The sequence below is a fragment of the Apis cerana genome, linkage group LG7 (genome assembly GCF_029169275.1).
Source record: "Apis cerana isolate GH-2021 linkage group LG7, AcerK_1.0, whole genome shotgun sequence".
NCBI classification, from domain to species: domain Eukaryota; kingdom Metazoa; phylum Arthropoda; class Insecta; order Hymenoptera; family Apidae; genus Apis; species Apis cerana.
In genome coordinates, this window is record NC_083858.1 from 2771819 (window position 1) to 2799716 (window position 27898).

Sequence of the window (27898 nt, forward strand, 5' to 3'; positions counted from 1 at the left end):
CAATTGTACAGCCCTTTAAACTCCTATAAAATATCCACCCCCAAAGTCCTACACTACCCCACCACCGGTCGCCCCCAGTCATAGCAATTATGAACCGCGGGCCGGCAGGTCTGAGTATAATTTTTTGTACTGTGTAAATGTAAGAACATACGTTTGAATAAGAAAAATGTTTATATTACAAAAAAAAAACAGTGCGTATATTTATTGGTTATATTTTACTTCCCGTGTTATTAATCAAATCTATAAGTATGTGGCTTCGTTTTTCCTAAGTTTGAATAAACGTTTGAAACTTAATCTTATTACAAAACTTGTTGCATCTACCAGACACGATAACTTGTTGCTTATTGGCAAAGGCTCGACAGCGATTTCTCCGGTGAAATCGACGTGATATCTGTGTTAAGATAATTATCTTTTCAACATTTTCCGATTTCTTTAAATTAAATCGCAATTCGATAATTTAAATTAGATCGCTATTGAATAATTAAGAAATTTCGAATTAACGATTATTCTAATAGCTAAATTATCAATCCATTAATCCTCGTAATCTGCATAACAGACGAACCATTCTTTTTGATAATAAAAAAGACTTTGTTGATCGAGTATATTATTTCGCTTTATTGCTATCAAAGTTCGATAAAGCATTACAGTCTTCCTGGAGAAAGATAATGAATTCTACTATGCTATATAATTTTACGAAAGAATTTCAAAAGTATTGGCATAAACTTTGCTACAACTCTTTGAAAGCATATTAATATATACGTGCCTGGTATTTGAGCGCGCGCATTGAAACACGTACCAATACGTGTTCAGATTATAATATACTAACAACGATTCTGCTTCCGTTCCAAAACACACCTGGCTTGTTTCCGGCGTTGAATTTGCACGAAATCCTATAAGACTCGAAGAGGCTTTTGACGTTGAGCTATACTCGGCCCTAATGATAGCATATCCGGCGTGAGAAGGATAGACTTACCGATAAAGTATGGTACAAATCTATAGTTAATGTATAGTGTGGTACAGTGTCGCCTACACATTCACGCTTTCAAGATGGCGCTCAACTTGTGGAGAGAAAGACGATCGAGCGTCTGAACGGTTCAGAGCGGGTTTGCTATAGCTACGTCAAGCGTCGGACAATGAACAAGTACCGGACCGATCCATTTATTTTTATCCTTGTTTTGACCAGTCAATTATAAAAATAGTGTTGTGCGTTTAGTGCAAAAACAAAATGTGTAGCCATACACAGGGGATTGTTAGGCTAAAATCGAAAATAAGTACGTGCTAGTGCTCATTCCTCAGTTATGTCAATGTGTTAAGTCAAAATGGCAGCCACGTTAACTGTCGAGCAGGAACAGGTAAGCGATTTATCCATCTTTTGATCGGAATATATTTCTCTCAGAAAATTGTTTTAATTGATGTTCCCAACATCGCGAAACAATCGATTATGATTTCCCTTTTGCTTCAATCTCCATATCATATACGTGTTTACAAGCGCGTAATATAAACATTCATTCTCATTTTCTCTACCTCTTATCCTTTGAATCTTTTCGACGAATTTCAACGGAAATGACAAGAGGATAAAAGTATTCTTATTCGATAAATCAGCACGAATATTTCTCGTCGAGTTTCAACAATGATTATTCTATTCAACGTTATTTGCGTTAAATGAGCAAGATAGATAGATTCGCGTGAGCGTATTAAGCCTTAATCATCAATGTTTGTGCAACTAGATATTGTCATCGCAAGACTGATGCTTTATTCATTTGTTAATTATACTTTTTCAATGAGTGTATTATTTTACTCCACATAAATAATTTAAGATTTTAAATAATTTTTGTATAAAAATTTTTATATTTGATATTTACGATATTTAACATTGAACGATACGCGGTTAATAAATAAATAAATTTTTATAACTTCTAAAATTCGTAATGTAAAGAAAAAAAATATTTTTTTGTTTTAAAAAGAAAAGAAATGAGCAAAATGCAAGGAAGAAATGGAAAAAATATGACGAAACATTAATAATAAAGTAATTTTAAAATTATCACTTAATGAAATTTTATTGAAATATTGATTCATGATATTAAATTTCTTGACCCTGGAACGAACCTATCCATTTACCGCACCGGTCCCCGGCGAGCGTACTATGGCGGAAGTTGCCGGTGGGTAGGTAGTCGGGCACCGGAAGTTATATCGGTACCCAGGGCATGTACACAAATCATTGACGAATGACTGTTACACGTTTCGATAATATATACATATATATATATATATATATGTTATATGGAGTGTTTTTTTAAATTAATCGAATGGTCATTTTCATTTTACCGTAATTTTACTCATTGTATTAATAATTTCTCTCACATAAAAAAATTCGAAAAGAAAAAGCAATTTGTGATTTTTCAAAAATATTATTAAATTTTATGAAAATAGATTTTTAACAAGTATGATATTTGCAGGCCACGAAAGAATTTATAGAAGCAGTTAATAAATGTCGAGCTGGAAGGAGAGCTGGTCCAGTATCATGGAGTACAGCTGTGAAATTTTTGACGGCAAGGAAATTTGAAGTCGCGAGAGCACTAGCGCTATATGAACAGCATGAAGCCACCAGAAGAAGAGAGGGTCTTGCACTTTTACATCCTACTCAGGAACCTTTGCTCACTGAATTACGCACAGGAAAATTTACAGTTTTAGTAAGTTCTTTAATTAATGAAAATGCCAATGGTCAAAATGCGTTAATGAAATGCTATTTGACATGATTATTCATAAAAATATTTCTAGCCTTCACGGGATGCTACAGGGGCAGCCATAGCTATTTTTACAGCACATTTACACCTTCCACAAAATACCACTCATCAAACAACGTTACAAGTTAGTATATGTATTTTTGTACACGTATTTTTCTCATAACATTCTATAATTATTAAATTATTAAAAAAGAAAAATAGAAAAAGACTCGTACTCTTGTCAATCATAATAATATGATGGTATATTTTTTTAACAATTTTTCTAATAGCATATTTATAATAATGGAACTTTCTCTGTGTCATTACAGGGCGTTGTATATCAATTAGATGCAGCTCTAGAAAGTGTAGAAACTCAAAAACACGGTCTGGTTTTTATTTATGACATGTCGGATAGCAAATATCAGAATTTCGATTATGATCTATCCCAAAAGATTCTCACCCTTCTAAAGGTAAGTGTTATACGTGCGTGACTTTTTTTTAGAGATACAGATTTGTATATATATATTAATTCATTTATTTTTCGGAACGAGAGAAAATAATGAAACATTGATTAAATTTAAGCCAGATTATTATAAACACTGTTAAATTTTGAATAAATAAATATGTTACATTTGTCAGAAACTTTATACTCCCGCGACACAAATTTACCATTCTCGATATTTACCTTCGTTCTTTGTCGTTTATAAATCTACACGATCAGAGTTGACAGAGATCCGAGAAACAAAGAGTTTTGTTAGTAGGAATAGTTTCGAATGTAGGCCATTATCTTTACACAGGAAATTTAATCAACATCTTTGGCTTTTATTCGTACCACGGACGAAATCAGATCGCGTAATGTACGCGTGTTGTCACTCTGCGAAAAGATTAGTGCATAGTATGGACAATATGTAACGTTACACCACTAAAAATATATTTTAAATATAGTTGGATTTTCGTTAAGTGTTAATTTTTTTTCTTAATTTTAACAATATAATAAAATATATATCGCTCAAAATTCCGATTATATATAATACCGAGCAATAAAGTAAGCACATAAGTAATTTCCAAGCGTCTGGCAGTAGAGTGTATATAGAAGGGTGCATCTCAAAGAATAGGGAAGCTTAAGGGGTTGTTAACGCTTCACGAAAACCCACTTGCAATTGCTCAGTGAGCCGCACATTGGATGAGCGGAACAAGGGACTTTGAAAGGTTTCAACGGACTGACGCAGTTATAGAATATTTATGAAAATTATTTCCAACAATATTTTTACGTCACCGAATACGAGATAAAAATAATCTTCTATTTGATCGGTTATTAGTAGGAATAGGAGATAAAGCTGAGTTCTAATTCTAAAACGCATAACCTATATTGCAAAGTATGCAAAAAAGAAGCGATATCAGCTTTCTATTCGACTTATAATATTAGCAATAATCTTTCATTTTCTGCTCTATTATACCTGTTTATAGCGTGCAATTGGTGGAACTGGAATTTTTCCAATCAAATATTCGTCTTGTCAGTCGTTTGCTAAGTTACGTTCGAATTGCGATGGAAATGGTGTCAACGACGCCCGTTCCGATTTCGTTTCTCCGTTGTAAACGGCAATTGGATTAAAAACGAGAATGAGGTATGCGATGAGGTACGCGAATATTTTGTTTACGTAGCGAAATTTTCAGTTAAAAATATTCTAAAACGTTATAGTTTTAGCAAGTTATTAGAGGTTGATAACCCCGGTACACGTAACATAGTTCACACGTATTGTATCTATTTCAATTAATCCCGACGCTATCGAAATACTGGACTGCAAACGAAACTCGTCCGGATCCTCAAGTTGAGAGGCACTGACGCAATACGTCATCACATGTAGGATCGCACCTTTGCCGAGGGGAAAAGAAATTCGCGTAAGGGATGCTAGAACGGTGGTAAAAAGAAGGGGTCGTTGGCGCGCATGCGCGTATACGCGGGATAACGTCGCGACGCTCGTGGTCAGTAATCATCGTGACCCCTTTGCGGTATTATCGTGCACAGATCGGAAGAAGTTACAACCTGATTCCGCCGTCGGATCATTATAATTTCTTTTAACTTTCGTTGTTCACGTTTCGTTCGAATTATATCTGTCTTTTTCAACACGAAATATCGTCGAGATAATCGAAATTAGTTGTGTGTTGTGTTCCTCAACCGAAGTAGAAAACGGTTATTCTAATTTCACGCTATCGATTGACTGACCGAGTGTCGGCAGTGATTTCGATTTCATCGATTCGACGACGCTGGATATGTCCTAGTGATTAATCAAATTTCAAGTTGATCGAATGTTCTCGATTTATCGTCACATTGGCATTTATTTCATTTACAAGATAATTTATGTTCTATACTCCATCGTTTGATAGGTTTGATCGTTTAACGAGCTCGTGTCATCAATGTCCGATAAAATATTTGCTTACGGTGCATCTTTTCTCAACATACGGTAAATGAAAATTCTAATTTATTGATTGGTTATCCGAAGTCTATTTACTAATCAATCGATGAAATATATATCCTTGTAATTCTATTAATCCTGATCTAATCTGATATTCGACGACAGAATATCTTGTGAAATAAATATTTCAGTATCTTGTGAAGATAATTTGGAATGAATAGGAACGATTTTAAATTATATAGATTCTTTTTCTTCGTGTTTTCGCGGGGTTTCGATGTAATAGGGTTTATGCGCTTAACATCTCAAAGATGTAGTGGTGCTGCTGACGTCGTTACGGTACTTCCGCCCTCTATATACATTACAAAGAGTACCGAGGATTAAATTATCGTGTTTCTTGCATTTTTAGAGAAACATTTTTTGCATATTGTACATTTCCATTCAGCTCTGATGTTCATTGACCACTTACTAGGAATTGCTTGTTCTAATTCGATTTAATTCTGCATCATTTGATCTCCAACTTATACGTAGCTTATAAGAAAGGTTTAACGTTAAATTGGATCGAAACTTGTACCACGTAATTCTGTAATTTTCCTTCAAAACGAAATCCCTTTGTGTATTAAACATATATTCAAAGATTGCTTGCAGTTGGCAGTAAACGTTCCTCTTGGTTTATATATCATTCTATTATTGCATCGTCTTGCAAAGGTCAAATTTGAAAGTCGCTCCATTTCGAAAATAAATCATGCAATCATCTTAACCAATTTTTTTTTATTATCTTTCATCTTTAATTTTTTTTCTTTATACATATACATATATATATATAAAATCATCATATAAAAATAAACCGTGTCTCATAAATTCATCGATTATTCGATTATTCTTGTCTTTAATTGTATTTATGTCTTTAATTGTAGTGCTTGCGTGCTAACCCATTGTTAAACATATGGTTTTTTTATTTTCTAACATTTTACGATTCTATACAAACGTATTGAATTATGATATTCCTATGAAATATATATAACGATATTTTATTCATTTCAGGGTGGTTATCCAGCTAAATTAAAAAAAGTGTTAATAGTGACGGCACCGTTGTGGTTCAAAGCTCCCTTCAAGATCCTTCGATTATTTGTACGCGAAAAATTAAGGGATAGAGTATTCACCGTATCTATTCCCCAATTAACATTACATATCCCACGGGAATCATTACCGCATCGTTTGGGCGGCACATTGGAGATACAGCATGAAGCATGGCTTCTTCATTGTCTTAAATCCATGACAAACAGGGGCGGGGGTGAACTTTGCGAGGTCAGTCTCCTATAATACAATGTATATATATATATATTATATGTGTTACATCATCAGAGAGATCGTTTACTAATAGAATTTTTATGTTAGGTTACCCCCAGAGTGGGTACTCCTCTTTCACCCACATCGAAGAACCAAACAGTTCATCAGAATCCGAATGGAACTACAGTCAGTAGCTCAACTAGTCCTATAATTGATAAGAACAAAGTGAAAAATGGTATCTCGAATATTGGAGATATCGAGATCACGAATGGTGATGTCTGGATGGGAACCGATGAGGCACCGTCTCCAGTTCAGCCTCCGTCCTCAGCTAGTTCAGGTTTTAGCGACGACGATAGCCTCCACGGAGATCTTGGTCTTCAAGCCGTCACTATGGAACAACTCATCGAAGAGATACATTCGAGAGGACGCGCAGGGCTCATAGCGGAATATGCGGAAATTAGGCAAAGACCGCCCGAAGGTTCCTTCAATAATGCCAAGTATATAATGATTGTTCGTTAAGAAGTAAAAACACGAAGGAATATTTTAAATAAAGATATAATTTTTTTAACAAACCATTCGATGCATTTTTCAGATTAAGATCAAATCAGTCGAAAAATCGATATACAGATGTACTTTGCTACGATCACAGTAGAGTGTGCCTATCGCAAATAGACGGAGACGCTACATCGGATTATATAAATGCTAATTTTGTTGACGGTTACAAACAGAAAAATGCGTTTATTAGTACCCAAGGTCCGCTGCCGAAAACTTGCGGTGATTTTTGGAGAATGGTTTGGGAACAACAAACGCTGGTTGTTGTTATGACCACAAGGTAAATCGTTGTTGTCGTAATAGTCAGAAACAGAAGGAATTTCTATAATTTCTGATACGTTTTTAGAGTGGTGGAAAGGGGACGTACGAAATGTGCACAATATTGGGGTCCTGAACCGGGTGACGAAGTACAAGCAGGTGGTTTTACGGTAACTACCCTCGAAGTTGATACAAATCCAGATTATACGATATCGATGCTTCTTCTTACAAACAAAAAGGTATGCTCGATTTAACTCTCAAGGATAAAGGCACTTGATGTTTATAAATTTATAATCGATAAATGTAAACGTGCTTTTATTTTAGACTGACGAGGCAAGAGAAGTTTGCCATATGCTATACACGGCATGGCCGGATTATGGAGTTCCACAATCGGCTAGAGCTTTATTACAATTTTTAGCCTTAGTAAGACAACAACAAACCAAGTTACTTGCTAGTAGAGGAGATACATGGGCCGGACATCCGCGAGGACCTCCTATAGTTGTTCATTGCAGTGCCGGAATAGGAAGAACAGGTATTTCTATTAAAAAAATCTCAAAAAGATGATAAAAGTATTTATACGCATATGTTATGTTTATAGGAACATTTTGCACATTAGATATTTGCATATCGCGATTAGAGGATACCGGAACTGTAGACATCCGTGGGACTGTTGAAAAAATTCGAGCACAGAGGGCCTACAGTATTCAAATGCCAGACCAATATGTATTCTGCCATCGTGCTCTAGCAGAGTATGCGCTTTCCAGGGGAATGCTTAGTTCACAACATCTTGCTATGTTACCTCCAACCATAGAAGAAGATTCTGATTAGATCTCTATTATCATGTACCAGATTGATGTTCTTCCCGAGTATACATAACAATCTCTTACATAGCCTATTTCTAGCTTAAATAACTAAAGGTTATTTTTTGCTATCATCTCCATCGATGTAATAATTCAAATTTCTATTCTTATGTTAGGCTATATGTTTAGAGGATATCTAAAGAAAGACTAGTTTTTTCAAGGCTAAATGTAAGAACAGAAATTTTTTATTTCTGTTTCTTGGTATTTTGCTCTGTGAATAAACGATTCAATGGTAAGAATAATGACAGTGCAGAAGCTGGCTATAGAAATGGCTATCCGAGTAAAAGTATAAAACAAAGTATAATCGGATGGGCTGATTCTATTTTAACCCTCTCATATGTAAATTTTATTGTACATTTAAAAAGATAACTTATTTAAAATGTGTGAAGTGTGAAACGCCTTACTTTATAAACATTCCATTTGAAAACAATTATTACGTCAATTAAATTAATATATAATGTATACAAGTATGAATTATACTTATATATATATATATATATATATATATATATATTTCATAGATTTAAAAAATTTTCTTTATATTCCGTATGTTATACATACTGCATAAAATATGACGTTAAGATAAAGAAAATTTTAATTATTACAGGCATTATTTATTAATGTACTATTGTACAGATCGATAAGTTTAATAGTTAAATAATTAATAATATCTTTTCTTTTATATCAATTTTAATCAATGATTAATTTATTGTTATTTATGCTATTCATGCAATATATATTTTATATATAACTATGTAATCGTGATTAATTTGCATTCTTTTTTTATAATAATCAGCTTTGCATTCTGATCATCATTTATGATTTCTTGAAACTGTTAATGAAATAATTTTCTTTTATATTGAATATTTATGACGAGAAAATTAGTTGAACTTTGTTTTTTCTATAATGAGTCTTTCAACCTAAAATTTAAATTATCAAGTACAAAGGATGTAAGGACATGTTGTTATAGAATCTTTATATGAGAGGGTTAAATTAGTAACTGATTTATTGAAAATATAATGAATTTAAAAGAAAGAAAAAAAAAAAAAAGATACAAAGAAGTATGAATGTTACGGAAAATTACAAACTATGGGAAATATAATTTAAGCGGCCAATTAGTCATTGATACGTAAGATTTAAAAAAATATATTACAACATGTTACGACAGCTTTCGCCATACATGAACTATAAGTAATCGACGATTGTATTAATAGGCACTTTTTGGGTAACCAAAGATTATCTTCTACACCGTCTTGAAACATTACAATTGAATCACGAATATGAATATATGTAGTTGGCTGATATTGAAAAATTCCCTTACAGGGATTGCTAATCAGGGATCATCGCATAGATTAAAAATATGCCCAATTCTATTAAAACATTAAAAAATAAAATTATTAGTAAAATCGTACTAAGTTAAAGTTTCAAAGGAGGCGAATATGAACAACTAGTTTACCTCGAGAATCAAACGTGCTTCGTCTTAGCAACGATAGGATTTTTTAAAAACCTTAGTGCAAAGATATCAAGTAAATTCAAAACGTGCTCTTCCACGAAAGCCTTCGTGTATCTGATACGAGAAAAGGAAGAATAATGTGATTTTATAATTTAAACTTTAGAATATTAAGGATCTTTTTAAATCTTTAAACGCTTACGTTTATATCGTCGAGATACGACCAGATGTATATTTTTGATTTCACGTAATACCACATTAGTCGATGAATCAGTAAGTTCACACGGTACATTCGAAAATTATTTCAACTTCTCGGCAGCTTTTTCAAAAATCTAATCTCATTGATTATGAAAAAGACGAACATTTAAGATGAAGATACATGAAGAGAATATGTGAATGTTGATATAATTTAAGAACGTATCTAAGAACGCTGTTGTAGATGCAAACGCTTTTTAATACGAATTTTTAATATTTACTTGTTAAAAGCGACGCTGAGAAATTTTTTAATTACGCGTTAAAATATAAAAACGAAGCGTGCTTGCACAAAAGTGATAATAGAAATTCTGTTTAAAATAGTGTTTGCATAGATGTTTTATCTCAGAATTTCTTATAATGCAATTTAAGTATCCTGAATATCGATGTCTATCGATGTCCGATTTATAGCTACTCTGTCTAACCGTCTATTTGTTGAATGTATATTAAATAGTTGCAAGGAAATCATGTAATATTAAATTATTGTTACAAATGACAATGATATATTATAGTGAATTTTTCTTGCGTCTTAAATTTAATATGTATAATATGGATTTTAACGGAGACATCGTAAATTTGTTATATGATATGTGATAGCCGTTGAAATTTTTCCGATACGATTTCTAATTTTTGTTCACAAGAACGCTGCCATGTTAGCGTAAATTCGTTTGATTACGATCTTTCGTTTATTTAAACTTCATTAATCTAGATTTACCGTTCGACATATTTTCTAATTTATTCAATTCAATTTTGCCATAATGCACTAGATCACGCCAATGGAGCGAGAATCTTTTTTGTCGAGAATCTTTTGCCCAGGATCCCCACCCCCCCAATGCGTGTATTTTATGTACAGTCTGTATATTATGCGCAAAATTTAGCGGATCAAAGTCTCGAATAGATCAAGGACTTCGAGGATTCGAAGTCTCAGATCTGTCGATAGTGAATCGTTTGTTAGAAATATCTTCGAATTTTATATAACGAAAAGCGCTGTTGTACTAGATGCTTAGTCAGATTTAAATAAGTTCGAATTTTAATCTATACACGTTCCTCCTACTCTTGGGTTACCTTACAAAGGGCATGTTGTCGGTACAATCATGTTTTATTATTATTATTATTATGAGATGTAATATTATTATTATTATTATTATTATTATTATTACTATTATTACTAAACCACTTTATTATATTATATATTATATTATATTTCTCTAACGTTTGTAATTAGTTCACAATGCCCTTTTATATTATCAATCAATATTTATTAAAAAATATTATCCTTAAAATATTCATACGATGTACATATACGCACATACACTATCACAAAGTCTTAAGGTTCACTTAAACCTCCATGTTCTCAGGGTTTCACTTTCTAAGAACCTGCTAGTTAAAAATGTAAAGAAAGGAGGAAAAGAGAGTTGCGACGTAATATCAGTTGTGACGAATCGTTAATTTAAGAAAGGCAGGACATTTTTAATTGCACCTTTACCTTTCTTCGAGATAAAGATGAATATCAGGAGCATACTTGCAAAGTATTATATCTATTATACGAATATACACTGTACATTTTTTACACAAAGTGTACATTTTTTTTCTTTTGTTTGTTTCGTTTAAATTTTCTCTCCTTTTTTTTTTTTTTTTTTTTTTTACTCCTTTTTCACTTATCGATATAAACGAGTGCAGTCTGCGAATACGGAGGTTTTATACGGAGTTTTGATATTTTTTCTTTCTTTTTTTCTTTTTTTTTTTTTTTTTTCGACGCGAAAGAAAATTTTTTTGATTCTTTGTTTTCATCATTTCTCTCTCGCTCTCTTTCTTTCTAATTAATTAAGTGTGGATGTAACGTGTGATTTTATAGTAATTTGTGTGTGACTATTTCATAATATCCTCAGACGTGTATCGGCAAATGGAGATAAATGTGCAAACGAAACAGATAGAAATGATCAGAGCAGGTACCAAAGTTTTTGTAAGACACTCGTACGAGTGATATAATACTCTAAATCCCTTAGAATAATTTTTCTTGCGTATCATTGAAAACTAAGGGTACATATATGTAGATTAAACTAACCGATTCAACAGTATTACAATTCTAATAATATTATATTCTAAACATGATCCTTTTTGTGCGATCAGTATTCTCTCTGCTCTTCGTTCGATTACTCTCATTCCTGTAAAATTTAAGCCGTTTCGACGATGTTGTTGATAATTTATCTTAGTCTTATAATTTGTCTTTTTAAGTTAACACTTAAGAAATTCCATTGACGATACACATCTTTTCGAAATACTGATTATTATATTATTATTTATTGATAATCGATTAAATATTCAATTAAATATTCACTCAGTTTTTATACGATAAAAGAAAGAAAAAAAAAAAAGATAGAACATGAAATGGGCGAAAAATTGTAGCAAAGAAGCGATATAAAAGAAAAAGAAAAAAAAAAAAAAGATTATTTTGTGAGTAAATTAAATATGATCTTTGCTGTTTATTCGATTATTTCAACCATAAAAACGTACTAGGATATTACGAATAACAGAGATTTAAATTAAAAAGTGAGAAAGAAAAATTGTAAATACGAATAACGTGACTTTAAAATAACTATCGCACATAAATGTATCTAATAATTATTTAATATATTGCAGATATAAATGGTATATATATGTATCTATATTTTCATCGTTTTTGAAATCCCTACATTCAAAATTCTTATTATTTGAAATTTAAAAAACGATTATATTATCTTACAACAGGGTTAGACATATTGCGCATGCGCATTATTGCCAGTTCATCACGTCGAATCTTATTTAATTGTAATTATTTATAATAACATTTAATTGTAATAATTTAATTTTTATTGTTTAAAATATTATAATTGTAATCACAAAAAATATTGCGAATATACATATTATATCGTTATTACGCATTTTAATTCTTCAATTCAAATCAAATCATCGATTCGTGTTTTCCATCATCATTTATCATTGCAACGAATTACCAAAAAACGTTTTCAAAATTATACGTATACATTTAATCCGATATGATTTGATTTAAATGTGAACAATACGATACATCTGTGACACGTTTATGATAATGAAAATAATAAAAAAGTCTATAATATATAAAATATTTCACAATTCCGAGAAAAAACGTTAACATTGGCGGTAACAGCTGATTTCAAAGGTAGACCTCTAGCGGCCATCGCTAGATTTATTAATATACAAGAAAGAAGGAAGTCTAGAGAGGGGGAAATAGAAAGAGAAGAGCGAGATGGATACACAGGCGCAGTCTTGCGGCAGATTTCCGTAGGAGAGAAAGATCAATGGGTGGTCAGAGAGTAAGATGGCGGACTGCGAATCGGAGGTGCAGCGCTTGCCAGCCGCGAACGAAGACGTAACGAGAAACGCGAATGTAACAATGATTACCAACGGACGCGTGCCTCAACATCCGGTAAACCAAACAAATCCTATCGGACAAGGACCGAGACGCGTCACTATTTACAAAACCGAAACTGGTTTTGGGTTCAATGTACGCGGTCAGGTCAGCGAGGGTGGACAACTACGAAGCATCAACGGAGAACTGTACGCGCCGCTTCAGCATGTCAGCGCCGTATTACCTCGAGGTGCTGCCGAAAAAGCCGGCGTACGAAAAGGCGATCGTATACTAGAAGTGTAAGTAACCTTCCTTCTCATTTGTTTTGTTTTTAAGTCTCGATCTTTTTGTTACACCGCGATCGTTTTTCTACCGATCACTGTACGTTCACCTGTCAAACGATTATTAACTTTTATTTCTGAGAAGTAAAAAGAATATCTTGTTGGTTATTTGTGATTTATTTTATATAGGGTATAAAGATTAAACTTATTTTAAATGAAAACATTTACAATGATCCTATTCTATCTATTACGCGAAATGTAACAAACCAATTCGTAGAAAATGTTATCCGCTTAGATTCGATAATCAAATTGCTGTTTGTTTTAAGCTTTATCGATATCGTTACGATAATGCACGTTTTAATCGATTTGTCTAGTTAGATATAATATAATAATACGGGAAAGTAGAGAGAAATGATCGACAAGTTTACATTTCATCTTTTACTATTCTACTATTCTACTATTCTATTTCCAATTAAAAATTCAATTTTATTTTCATCTCAATATTTTTACTCAATATTTTCGTATTGCATCCTTTTTGTTTTATTAACGAATAGAAAATATATTGAACACGTATTTTCCACTTTAATTTTCAAGCGTTAAGATATTATTCGACTAGAAATGTAATCGTTGTACCGATATAAGTGAAATAACGGTACAAGAACACAAATGTATGCGCTTCAGATTTTGTAAATAGATTTAACGTACAATCGATTGATTCTTTATACGATCTTGTTTTTGTTTTTATAGGCAAGACTAATTGTTTCTTTTTCTATAAAACTGAAAGAAAAAATGAAAATATATAAATTTTAACAAAATAATCTCGATATATATAAATATATTTCTATTGATCGAAAAATGATAAAAATGATGAGTTCACAAATAATGAAAATTATAATGTATCATTCTCTTGCTTCATACTTTCACATGTGTTTAATCTATGATTTATCAAAGAATGACGAATTCCTAAACAAAAAATTGTCATAATTAAAATCTTTTAAATTTTTATTTTAAAATTATTTAAATTTTGATTATAGATACTAATGCAACTGATATAAATCATTAGAAATTTAATTTCCGATTAAATGATCCAACTTACTCTTTAATCTTGTTTTCGATCGATTATTATTAATTACATTTGTAAGCAATATTATAAGTAATCGAACGCATCAATTTGTTAAATATAAACAGTTTTAAAGAAATTATGTATATACACATAACGTGATAAAATTCAGGGTCATGTTCTTTATGTCATTTTTTTTTATTCCTTGTAATCGAAATATGTTTTGACACAAAATTTTCTTACTTAATAGTTATAGATGAATCGGAATTAAATATATAAAACCCCATATTATACTATATGGTGTTTAGAAATAACTTTTACAATTTGTCTTCGCAATCTTTTTTATTCTTATTATTCTTATTATTAATCATTAATACGTATTTATTCTAAATAAATTAACGAATAATTTCTAGTCTCGTTCGAATTTCGAGCTATTGAAATGCAAAAATGCGACCAATTTTTTTTTTATTATAAACGCATCATACTTCCGATCCGCAGTAAAGAACGTAACAGATATAATTATCGTTTTAATCTTTCGTTGTTTTTTAATTTCACAAGATCGGTGATTCCTCGCAATAGGGATTTCAAGCATTTGATAATTTGTATGTTATATATAAACATTCATAGATTTTTTTAAATGTTAATTAAGTTAAAATTAATTTTCTCTTCAAGTCGTTTAAGTAATTTTCGTATGATTCCATATTTTTACGGTGTTTTTAATAGTAATTGCTAGTTATTAAACGAAGATGGAATTTATGCATTTGCATGCGATTAACGAAAAAAAAAGAAAGAAAATCAATTATACAATGAGATATTGTCTTTTACTTTTTTTTTCATTCATATAAGAATACATGAATAATTTAAAATAACTTTAAAATCAATGATTAACAATGTGATTAATAAATGAAAATAAAACTAAAATTGGATTTTGAAGATTTAAATTCATTACCAGTTTGAAAAAAATATTTAATAATTTGTAAATGAATTTATCGTAATAATTATCGATATAATTGCGAAGAAAAAAAAAATAAATAAATAAGAAAACACAAAATATAACGAATCTATCGATCATTTAAAAATATCGTACATTAAATTTGCTAATATTATTCGTATGAAGCCTTGTCGAAAACTTAATATTTATATGTATCGATGTAGAATTAAAAATTTTTTAATTTTCCTAATTATCAAAAACGTGCAGTCGCTTTAAATGATTTTTATTGAAATAAAAATATAATTATACGTATTCATATATTATTACATTATTTTAATTATAATCATTAATATATATATACATATTCAAATAGGTAACATAAATCTATAATTCTGATTGAATATTAATAATTAAATGAATTTGCAAATAAATTATTTTTAGATTAGACGTTAACATTCGCGGAATATTCTTTTTGCCACTTGATGTAATTAATAATGATAATTAGAACAGAAATTAATAATTATTATCTTTGCAAAAGTAATATTGAATTGAGAACAAAAATATTATAATTGGTGAAAAAAATGACATAAAAATTTGATTCCTTTCTTCGATATTTGCCAAGTATTACAGCTCCTAAAAGATTTGCTCTTTGTATGGCTTCTAACAAGTGGTTACATGTAGACACGGCAATATCGTGGATAGACTTTTTAGCCGTCAAGGACACGATATTAGATTAAAATGAAACGGGTGTTTCTTTGATGTGATTATGCGCTTCGAAAAAAAAGAAAGAACTTATGAGCCTTCGAGCCGAACTTGAAAGAAACAAAAAAAAAAAACAATTGTAACAATTGAACAAGTATAACGTTGGAATATAATATCTGATTAATGATGTATTATATGACGTGGATTCTATAAAAAAATTATATTGAGTGTTTTAAATATTTTAAATATATTTTTCATTTGGATAATATTCGGAAAAATAGATTAAAACTAAGTAACTTTCACGTTAATATCTGTAATTAACTTTCCTAATCATGCCTTGACCGATTTTATTGCAATAAAGTGGTAATTATACGAATGAACAGTTGAAAGGAAAAAGTACTATATAGTTTGTTCAAAACTCTACTAACAACTAATTTATTTACGATATAGAATATAAGAAATATGTGAAGATAAAATTTAAACGAAATTTAAAATTTTCTTCTTTTTAATTTTATACTATAAACATTCTAAATTTTATATTTTTCTGTATTTATTATATTTGTATTGTTTTGTGAATTTAAAAAAATATGTTTGAAAAAAAAATACTCGAAATTCATAAATATTTCGTGAAGTATCAGTACACCAACTTATTGTTGTAAGATTATACCTATTTGCAATTCTAATGCGATGAGAATATATTATTAAAATTTTTTAGTTTACTATTGGAAAACTTTTCAATTCTAATTTTATTTTACTTTAAATTTGATCAGGAAATAATAGTTGTTAATTAATTCAAAATACCATTCGATGGTTCTCATTCAAATCATTTAACTAGCGAAGTCATGCCGAATGAATTCTCAATCAGTGTGATACCAAGTGAATTTTTATTGCAATTTCAGTCTTGCGTATTCAGTAAATATTAATATAAAAAAATTATATTGGAAATTTATTCCACAAATTATTTCCCTATTATTCAATTTATAAAGATAGATTTTTAATATAATAATATATTAAAACATTTTTACTGTCTATTTAAAATAGAATAACAATTATTTGTTTCAAATCTATTTTTGGCTACTCCAAATTAATATATTCGTGAAACTCGATGTAGGCCAAAAAAAAATTGGTATAAAAAAATATCAGTTAAGGCTTATTTATTAAGTTATAAATAATTTTAGTTTAGATAAGGTGAGACGGAGATAGAACAAGGCAACTGTGTAACAGAGGAAGCGTTGTCTCATTCTGTATCTGTCTTATTTTATGTAATACGAAGTTAAACTGCTTATAACTTAATAATTTAATAAATAACCGATATTTTGTTTTAACCTCTAGAATCGATCCTTCAAAAATGTCGTGCAAAATATATTAACCATCTTGGTATTAATGCGTTATATTATACAATTAAATATTTTTATTTGTTATCTTATATTATCTTATATTATATTATACATGTTAATATACGTGTTGATATTTATTAAATATTTAAATTAAACGGCATATGTTTCAACGTGTCCAGATATTCTTATTACTTTTTATTCGTTAATGCAATATTAATTAAGGTTATTCAAATGCAATCACTGAAAGCGGATAATATATTCGGTGTACATCTTTTTTTTTTTAGCATAATTTCTCTGATAATATCATAAATAATGCTTGAAAGATTTAACGATTGTTATTAACATAATTTATCATTTTAAATAGCAGATTATAAGAAACATGAATTTTCATTATACTGCTATATATATATATATAGTTTTCTATTTAGACATATCGTTATCCCTGTTATTAATTTTTTCGATAACATTCTATTTAAGCAACTCATCAACGGACCAACCAATTGATTTTAATTACGATTAAATCATTTTGCTTTGAATTATATTGTTTGACACGTTGGTAGACCGATAAATACAAATGCATTTATCATTTAGATGCGTATAAGTATGTGACCTCTTTTTACTGCTGTGCCACTTTTCGTATGTCTTATATTAGTTTTCAAAGTGTACGACTGAAAAGAAGATAGAGAAGATACGAGTTAAACAAATTTTCATAATTCATAAATATCGAAGGTTTTAATTTATAATCGATTATATATATATATATATTCTTTCATTGAACAATCAATCCCAACGACATCTCGAGTACGAGACGTTATCGTTCATTCAGCGAATTTATTTGCTTACTTAGCCTTCTCTTCAATTACGATCACATCTGTGTCGATTAAAGTTAAATCCTTTTAATGGAAACGAATAGAATTGAATAGATGATTAAATCTCCAAGATTCATCTCTTTTTTTCGATAAAGGTCGATGCACGATTAAAGGCAACATAGTATAGATGATGTATCGTATCTTCGTAAATCTTATCGGTTATCGATCAATAATTTGTTTGATAACTTAATTGACTTTGTTTAAACTATATTTATTTTCAGTATGGATATTGACACTAGATTTATTTGTATGTTCATCGGATCGTATTCGACAGTATGTTCCAAGATATGAAAGATTATAATTGTAATATCGACACTGTTGTAATTGTTGTACGAAAGATAATTGTGTAAAAATATACTGTTTTGATGATCTTAATAATAAATGTTCCTTTTTTATGTATTAAGTACGAAGCAATGATAATATTATATGGAATATAATTATGTGGAATATTATTGAAAAATGCAAGTCGAATAATTTTATCATATCAAGATATGAAAATTTATTAGATTAATAGATACAAAAATTTAGTCCGTTGTATATATTTAAAAAAAAAAATTCTTCGACTTTTTCAAACTTAATAAGTTCGTACGATAGAAAATATTATGTTAAACGAGTGGTTAAGAAAGTTTACAACAGTTATATTAAAAAGCAAATTTACAATATCCGCTTTTAAACGGAAATATATGTATTATATACACGTAAGGTTTAAAATAGTAATAAAAATAATAACATTGGATATGTAATAGTGTTACGAAAATAATAATATACATTTCGAAAATTATGGAACAATCGAGAAACAGACGATCCTTGATATAATAATACATTCCATGAAATATATATACATATAATAAATTGAATAAAATTTAATGAGCTGGAGTGAAAAAAAAGCTGGTTTTTCAAGAATATCAGGTTTAAGAATTTAAAAAAATATTGAATCCGTACCTTAACCTTGTTTCGCATGACGATTCGTGAATATGATTCGTGGATATCGATTGTATACATATACGAAAGCAGAGAGCGAAATTCTTGTGAAATTTAGAATCGCAATTTCAATTCCTGTTTCTTCGATCGATCTGTTTGTATTTCGAATCTTCGACAATTTTAATCGAACTGAAGTTGCTGATAAACCATAAAAAATAAATAGTCTTATACGACATCACGAATCGCTCATTGACAATAGGTTAAACAAGGACAGCGCTGCGAAATTAGATACTGCATCGGATGAATACCTTATGCCGCGTCCACACGAACGCTGTTCACGAACAACTCGCGAAACATGATCGCCAGCAGTGTGGACATTTCAACAAACTACGAGCAGGTTATAATGAACTCGTCTGAGAACAGCAAAGCAATGGCGGTGCGTTATTTCGATATATTTGAATATCGTATCCGATGTTTGGTAGTATTGGCATATTTTATAATGAAAATAAACGATTCGTTTGAATCGGATCAATTTAAATACGCATAATTATAGAATAAAAAATATGGAATTAGAATTTAACGTAGAATAATTTTATTGAAACATTGAACTTAATTTTAACGTATATTATTAAAATACCAGTTTTTCGATAGACGATGAATCTAAAAATAACAACTGCTATTATTCTTCGCCTAAAAGATTTCTTGTTTATTATTAAACGTTTGTTACGTTACTATTTTTTTCAATTCTTATCTAAGCCTCGTGCAAAATATTTATTAAGATTCTCGGATTAGTTTTATTTGTTATTTTATTTTCAGGTAATAAATTGGAAAAGAAATTGAAAATTTTATGGAAAGCTGATGATTATTTCCTTCGCTTATTACATTACATACGAATCTATCGAAATTTCGAATATCTGTAAATTAAATAAATAAAGTATACTCGATACTGGAATACATCTTACATCAAATATCGAAATATATATATACGTAATGATTTCAATTTAATCTTTTTAGAATTGGCTAGAGCTGTTCACAAGTTTTAATGCGAATAAGATATTTTTTCTGTTTTCGAATAATTCACGAAAAACTGTCGTCAGTATACATATGTAACATATACAGTCAGATATAGCGAATTTCGTATGAAAGAAAGCTTAATATAACCTGCTTCGTTCAAGTAACTTGATTTACAGTTACAGCTGTTCGTGCTTGTAAACACAATATTTTTCTGATAATTTATTCGTATTTGTAAATAATGTTAAATAATTTATATTAATGAATCAAAATTGAGTTAAATTAAATTGAAAGTTAATATCGGGGAGTTTGAATGAGAAGAATTTGAATTCTTATATCAAGAGTAATATTTTCAATATTTAAATAATAATATTAAAAAATTTATTAACTTATAAACAAGATTAACGAGGCTAACTAAATTAGATTAGAATCTGAATCCATCAAATTTTCAACATTTATAATTTTCTCGAAAATGGATCCTCGTGTGAAAAAAATTTTATAAAATCATCTTCCTTTCGATTTTTACAAGATTGATAATCTTTTTCGACCAGATACCTTGAGAAAAGTAGAACGCGATAAAGAAACAATACTCGATAATTTTATCCATGCATATCTGACTTATATCGACTTATATTTTCCCCTCGTGCAATCTTGACAAGAGCAATGAACCGAATTCTCGATAAACATTCGCGAAATTACTCGTAACGTCACGTTTCATCGTTCACGAAATTTCCTAAATTAATAGAATTCGACTGTTCGAGTTCTATTTTCTCTTTTGATCAATAATAGACCCCCCCCTCCTTCCGTCTCTTTCTCTTGATTTCATTACGGAGAAGACTCGAATCACGGGTGTAGAGGAAAGGATTCGATTTTTCATTGCTCCGATAGATATCCGGAGCAAAAGTGCAGAGTACCTGAAACGCGATAAAAATAGAAATTTACGTTAAATATATACTCGCATTGTTATACACAAGTTACACGGTTAATAACGCGAGGAAAGTTGAGAAAACCGAGCTCTCCTGAGTTTTACACTCGATCGAGAAAAACTTGCGTTCCGATCAATTATTATTTCACGATGTCGTCGCAGACACGTTATGTGCAAAGGACGAAATATTTCTCCATATTTTCTTTTGATTTGAAAATTTGAGACGAAAAATCCGTTTGTAATTATTGTTGCATCCGTTATTATTGCATTCAGAAACAAATGTCTCTCGATTCTCAAAACAAAACTGACTCAATCTCGCGAATTAAAAATAGAAAGAAATATCAACAGAATTAACGATCGATGGTTGGTAATTCTTTTTGAAAAAAAAAAAAAAGAAAAGAAAATAACCGGGATGTTATCTTGGTCAACCCAATTAGCTACGAAATCAAAGATAACGCAATAAAAGTTGAAGGGGAGACGGTTGAAACTGATAGGGACAAGTATAAAGTGCAAGTGGGCGCTTGCCGCGGCGCAGATCGCGAATCGAGGCGGGAGCCGTGCCTCCCGCTCGTGGCCAATAACAATCGTCCTTTCACGCGTGGAATTCGAAGCTCTACCAAGGCTGTTCACCTGTTTTCCTCCTCTTTCTTATCGTTCTCGCGTCGCGAAAGTTGGTACTGGCCTACGGAAAAATAAATAATTATATTTCTCCCTGAGAGAGAAGGTGCATGGCATCTTCCGATTAAACTCCGTTTTATTGATAATTTTCCTTTCTTCCCTCTCTCTCTCTCTCTCTCGCATACGCGAGAAAGAAAGAAAAAGAGAAGAAGATGTTGACGTGTTACGTGACCGCTGTGCAATACGAGTGGATGAACAATCGTGAACGGCGCGGATCGAATTTTGACTCGCGATACAAAGCGATCAGTGATCGGTATAAAAAGATATATACGTATATATTCGTGAATATTCCTCCTTCTTCCGGAAGATAAAGCGTGATCTCGTTGCAGAAACAGCGTGAACGTCGAGGGAGCAACCCACAAACAGGTGGTGGATTTGATAAAGTCGGGGGGCGACGTGTTGACGTTGACTGTCATCTCTGTCACGCCGCAAGAAGCGGAGAAGCTCGAACCGTTCGAAGACTTGAGGTAGTTGAAAATTTAACTTGCACTTTTATCGCGCCTGTTGCATTTATAATTAACGCGTAACACTTTCTCTTAGTTATGCATCGGTGGACTACAGCGAAAAGCGATCCCTGCCTATCAGCGTGCCCGATTACCACGTTCGTGAGAGGAAGCACGAACGTTACGTCGTTTTCAACGTTCACATGGCAGGCAGACATTTATGCTCTCGACGCTACCGGGAATTCGCCGCTTTGCACATGGCCCTCAAGAAAGAATTTATCGGATTCAACTTTCCCAAATTACCGGGAAAATGGCCATTCCAGTACGATCGTGTATCAAAATTTTCGATGATACGTAATTTGTACGTGTATACATATATATATATAAAATATCGTTTAATGTTCGTAGATTGAGCGAGCTGCAACTTGACGCGAGAAGGCGCGGTTTAGAACAATATTTGGAAAAGGTTTGTGCCGTGAGAGTAATAGCCGAAAGCGATATCATGCAAGAATTCTTGGCCGATAGACTCGAAGAAGATGGTGATCAAGGGCCAGCAGTCGATTTAAAAGTACTCTTGCCGGATCGCGAGGTTGTTACTGTTACAGTTGCTAAGGCCGCCTCCGTCAGTGACGTGTACGATGCGGTGTGCAGTAGAGTGGGATTGGACGCAGAAACGGCGAAATACTTTTATCTTTTCGAGATCGTCGAGTACAATTTCGGTACGTATTCTTGGAACCTCGTTTTATGTATATATATATATCATTTTGTTTTCCCCGGTTATATTACTCTTTAAAAAATATATATATATATATATATACATTCCCTTTGTAGAAAGGAAACTGCAACCCCATGAACATCCTCATACTTTGTACGTTCAAAATTACTCGACCGCCAGTGTGACGTGTTTAGCAATAAGAAGGTGGCTTTTTAATTTGAATAGACCGCTCAGCGAGCAAGCGTTAACTTGGATATTCTGGCAAACGGTGGACGAAGTGAACAGGGGGCATATCACGGCGGGAGAAAGATTATACCAGTTAAAAGCGTTGCAAGACGCTTCGAGAAAGCACGAGGTACGAGCAATGTGAAATTATAATACAAATTATATTAATTATTATAATATATAATCGTGATATAAATTGTAAAATTTATTTATTCGCGTATATTCGATCCCTTCGTTTGCAGTATCTAAAATTGGCGAGGGAATTGAGCGGTTATGGCGATATCGTGTTCCCTCACTGCGCATGCGATTCGCGAAAGGAAGGTCACGTGGTGCCCGCCGTAGGCGCACCGGCATTTAAGCTTCACGCGGCGAAGGAGGACGGCACTTTGGAATCTCAAGTTGTTGAATTTCAATGGAACACTATTACGCGATGGGAGGTGGATGAGGAAGGGATGGCGTTCTGCTTTCAATATACACGCCAGGATAACCGTCCACCGCGCTGGCTCAAGCTTTTCACACCTTATGTAAGTAATTGGTTTGTCTCTTTCCATTCTTATTCGTTCGAAAAATGAATTTCAAAGATACGTACTGACTGTAAATTAACTATAATCGTTTCGTATTTTGTATCACAGGCTAATTTGCTATGACTCATTCTGTTTAATAATGTCGCCGTGTACGTCCTCGTAATTATCAGATGATGCGTTTTATTAAGCGGCATCGCGTTATTTTTCTTCTTCTTTTTTTTCCACTATTTGTAATCGAACGTTTTGTTCGCAGTACACGTTCCTGTCGGATTGTTTCGATCGAATAGCCGAGGAAGGGAAATGGGATGATCCAGGAGAATGAAGAAACGTCGAAAGGAAAAAAGTAAAAAAATAAAAAGCATATTCGGTGCATAATAGCAAAAAGGTATCGATCTTTCGTCGAGGTATCATTTCATTTGTGCGAGGACTTTTTGATCGGGATTACTTTTTCACGGCGATTTAAAAATCAATGAGACGCTCTGATCGTAATCTCGCTTTGTCCAGCCTCGCCGTCAACGATGCATCGTTACGTATTATTATTATTATATAACGTTGTTTTTAGTATAATGTTACAAATACACAGTAATCGAAAATCAACAATTTCTCTGTTCTAAAAGAAATAGAAATTAACGTGAAACTTGTCCAACTTGATGAAACGCTATTTATCAGTAGTAGATTAGATTTTATTTAAAGAGATGCAAATTACTTTTAACAGCTAAGATTACGGCTAAGATTAACTATCGTTAACATTATCCTAATCATCTGTCTAGATGAAATCTATTTTCTTGGCCTATCGTTCACGTAGAGTGTATTAATTAAAATCACGATCGAGGAGAATCACCGGAGTCGTTCCTTTTTTACTAGCCTAATAATAGTTATCGCCAATTTTCATTAGATCCCAAATGCAAATGTATTCAACTTAACCAAGAAGTATTATCTTTCGAATACGCACGTAAATTTTTTTTTTTCTTTTCTTTTCCCCCCCTTTCTAAAATCTTTCAACACTGTCCGTCTTCTTTCTTATGTTAAACAATTATATATATATATATATATATACACATAGATATATATATATATATACATATTCATAGTGAAATAGGTTATCGCAATATCCATTTCATGTTATTCGTATGGAAAAAAAAGAAAGAGAAAAAGGAAAAAAAAAATAAGCGTAATAGAGCAGAATAGCACAGATGCATACTTTTTCCCGAAGCTATATTTTTACTATTAAAGATGCAGAAATATAAAGCAGAATTGTTCTTTGATCCGATCTCGTCGTCGTAATCGGTAGTATGTACAAATGGATGGATGTGCTAGAGGTGTGAAATAAATTGAGACGTTAATTCAACTGTAAAAAAAAAAAAAAAGAACAAAAAAAAACCGTAGCTGTGTTTAGGACAAGATTCATCGTTGAAACGAATTAACTTCATTATCCTCCAACGTTATACGAAAAATTCATAGGAAAAAAAAAAAAAAAAAGAAAACACTAGAGTTCGCAAAATTTGTAGGAAGAGTGACACATCTATCTAAAATATAAATAAAAGACTTGTGGGAAACGAATTAATAGGAGAGAAGAAAGAAGAAGAAGAAGAAAAAAGAAACGCCATAGCGAGAGAGAGAAAAAGATAATACTCAGTGACGTTGTTAAAGAAGAGATACAGATAATAATATAATAATAATAATAATAATAATAATAAAAAAGAACGAAACAATTATATATATATAATTTTAACGTCTTTAGGATCGGTTAAGAACACTCGATGAACTTTAAAAAAAAAAAGAAAAAGAAAAGAAAAGCATCTCGGCCTGTTCGTCGTGTGTTTGACCGAAACTGGAAACAGCGAATTCTTCGGAACGCCAATCTATCTTTTGGGATGCGCATTTACATTGTCTCCGTGTTTTCTTCTCTTTTATATATTTTTTTTTTTTATCCACGTTTGCTTTCGATAGCGATCCAGCACTTCCGGGCGGTTCCGAACGGATTCGCTCGTCTTCTCCAAGAAATGAGAAAAGCCTCGGCAGATAATAATTATATAGTGATAGAGTGTATAATTATCGTTAATGTTTTTAAACTTTATTCCAAGTGAATTGTGCGCGTGAATCTTTCGAGGCGAAATCGGTTTATCTTTAAATCGGAATCGAGGGGGGAAAGGCAACGTGTTACGTAAATAGGATTAAGCTCAAGTCCTTGAGTTGCTGTAAAAATAACAAGAATCTCCTTTGCGGTTACGAAGAGATCTTTCGATAATCGAAGACGAAGGTTTTAATCGATAATGTAGAATCGAAGGAATCAAGGAATTAATTCGACTCGATTCGATTTACACAGTATTCGAAACAATTTCGTTATTTTTATGCGATTCAAGGCATCGAACACCGAACTATCCGATCAGATCAGATGTGTATAAACGATGTCTGAGATATAGATATCTACTTATATATATATATATATATATATATTTGTTCCGTGTGATCGATTGTGATCGTAACGGAAATATACAAATGAGGATGCTCGATCCTCGTCATCGAGTCCATCTTGGGAACTGTGCAAAATGATTGAGCTTCGTTGAAAAGCTGTTATTGAGAAAAAAAAAAAAAAAAGAAGAAAGAAAGAAATTATCTTGCATTCGAAGAGATGAGTGAACGAAGATGGACCTTCGGTTTTTTTTTTTTTCTCTCTCGAGGCTCGTCGATCGAAAAAATTGTATTCATCCACGACGCTTCGAAGTTCCCTCCGACGACTTGAAGCAACTTTGTAACTTTGTAACTTCGCCAATACGATTATCTTTTTCCTTCCTTTTTCTTTTTTGTACAAGTTATTCGTATATCTATAAGCATAAGTTCTCGTAAAAAATTTTCCAAATTACTTACACGATACTAATAATTGATCGTATTGAGCGAAAAAAAATTTTTATTGCTGGTTTAAGTTTTTTTTTTTTCTTTCCTCTTCCTAATCGCCACACGAATAATATCGAACAAGTATTAAAAAAAATGCCATAGATGATAGACTCTCTCTGGCCGAAGGTCGAATCAATTCGCAGAAACGGCTGTATTTCTCACGCCCTTTTGTGATGTATTATCCCATTAAACGATGAAGTAATTACATAATTAATTAATAAAAAAAAACTGAGAATAAAACAGAGTTCGAGTTCTTTTTTTTTTTTTTCTTCTTCTTCTTCGGAGCCACCATTGCTTTCTTTGGCGAAGTTATGCGCATGCGTAGATCGAATTATACAAGTCCGATAATCGTAGAGATATTTTCCAGAACGAAAATTAAAGGGAATCATTAAGCGAAACGATAAATTATAAATATATACGTCCAAATTGTATCCAATTGTATAAATTGATATAGCTTTATATTATATATATATATATATAAGTTGTTAAATTTTTAACTACTACGTTTGTTACCACTACTACACTTTATTTATCTTATATATACGTCCGTTGTAACTAAAAAAAGAAAAAAAAAAACCGTCGAACGCAAAAATTAACTGATTTATTAACCGATACGATTATTTTATATCGTTGTATATCGGTAATATTTTTCTATTTCAAAAAATTGGATAAGGAGAGATGTATTTGTTCGTTTCCAAGGAAGCGGAAGGTTAATTATTAATTACTTCATTGATCATCGCGTTGAGAAGAGAGAGAAGAGAGAGGGGGGAAGAGGAGAAAGAAAGAAAGAAAGAAAGGAAGAAAAGTCTGTTAAACCGGAGAACGAGTTAGATAGTATAATTTAATTATTATTGTTACAGTATAAGACCATATCATTATAATTAACACTTTTTAGGCGTTAATTAAAATTAAAACACTATGTATTAATCGTAGCCCGTAATAACAAATGCTCCAAACAATTTCAATCATGTAACTTATCAGTTCGCGACTTTTCCTGTAAAAAAGAAAAAAAAAGAAAAAAAAAACTGGATATATTTCGGTACACAGCGAATTGATATTATCGTTCGATTTGTTTTCTCGGTGATCATCTTGTTAAGATAACGGAAGAGAGAAATAATAATAACAATAAAAAGAGAAAAAGAATATTACAGAGAACGCAACACTTGTCTTCTTGCCATATATATATGTATATATTTATTTTCTTCTTCTTCTTTTTTT

At 31.5% G+C, this 27898-nt stretch overlaps 2 protein-coding genes and 1 long non-coding RNA gene across 6 annotated transcripts; 2 read left to right on the forward strand and 1 right to left on the reverse strand.

Moving 5' to 3' along the window:
• Positions 1 to 306: 306 nt before the first annotated feature.
• Positions 307 to 12448, forward strand: LOC107998460 (tyrosine-protein phosphatase non-receptor type 9). Its single transcript, XM_017057746.3, has 10 exons — positions 307 to 1352; positions 2457 to 2690; positions 2779 to 2868; positions 3053 to 3193; positions 6179 to 6442; positions 6533 to 6921; positions 7017 to 7256; positions 7323 to 7473; positions 7559 to 7766; positions 7833 to 12448. The coding sequence occupies exons 1-10, from the start codon at positions 1320 to 1322 to the stop codon at positions 8060 to 8062; spliced, it is 1980 nt and encodes a 659-aa protein (XP_016913235.1). The 5' UTR covers positions 307 to 1319; the 3' UTR covers positions 8063 to 12448.
• LOC107998461 (sorting nexin-27) lies at positions 8680 to 27835 on the forward strand. Of its 4 annotated transcripts, none has more exons than XM_017057748.2 (7): positions 8680 to 13462; positions 22208 to 22345; positions 22419 to 22643; positions 22730 to 23040; positions 23153 to 23391; positions 23504 to 23785; positions 24039 to 27835. In XM_017057748.2, exons 1-7 carry the CDS (start codon positions 13134 to 13136, stop codon positions 24105 to 24107), a joined length of 1593 nt encoding a protein of 530 aa, XP_016913237.1. In that variant the 5' UTR covers positions 8680 to 13133; the 3' UTR covers positions 24108 to 27835. The 4 variants fall into 4 exon arrangements, with proteins under 4 accessions (XP_016913237.1, XP_016913238.1, XP_061933630.1 ...); XM_017057749.3 differs by having other exon boundaries at positions 22214 to 22345; XM_062077646.1 differs by lacking the exon at positions 8680 to 13462 and adding an exon at positions 21715 to 22131 and having other exon boundaries at positions 22214 to 22345.
• Positions 17534 to 20647, reverse strand: LOC133666486 (uncharacterized). Its single transcript, XR_009830692.1, has 2 exons — positions 19286 to 20647; positions 17534 to 18142 (listed from the first exon to the last, which is right to left on the reverse strand). It is a non-coding gene; the product is annotated as an uncharacterized LOC133666486 (long non-coding RNA).
• Positions 27836 to 27898: the final 63 nt, after the last annotated feature.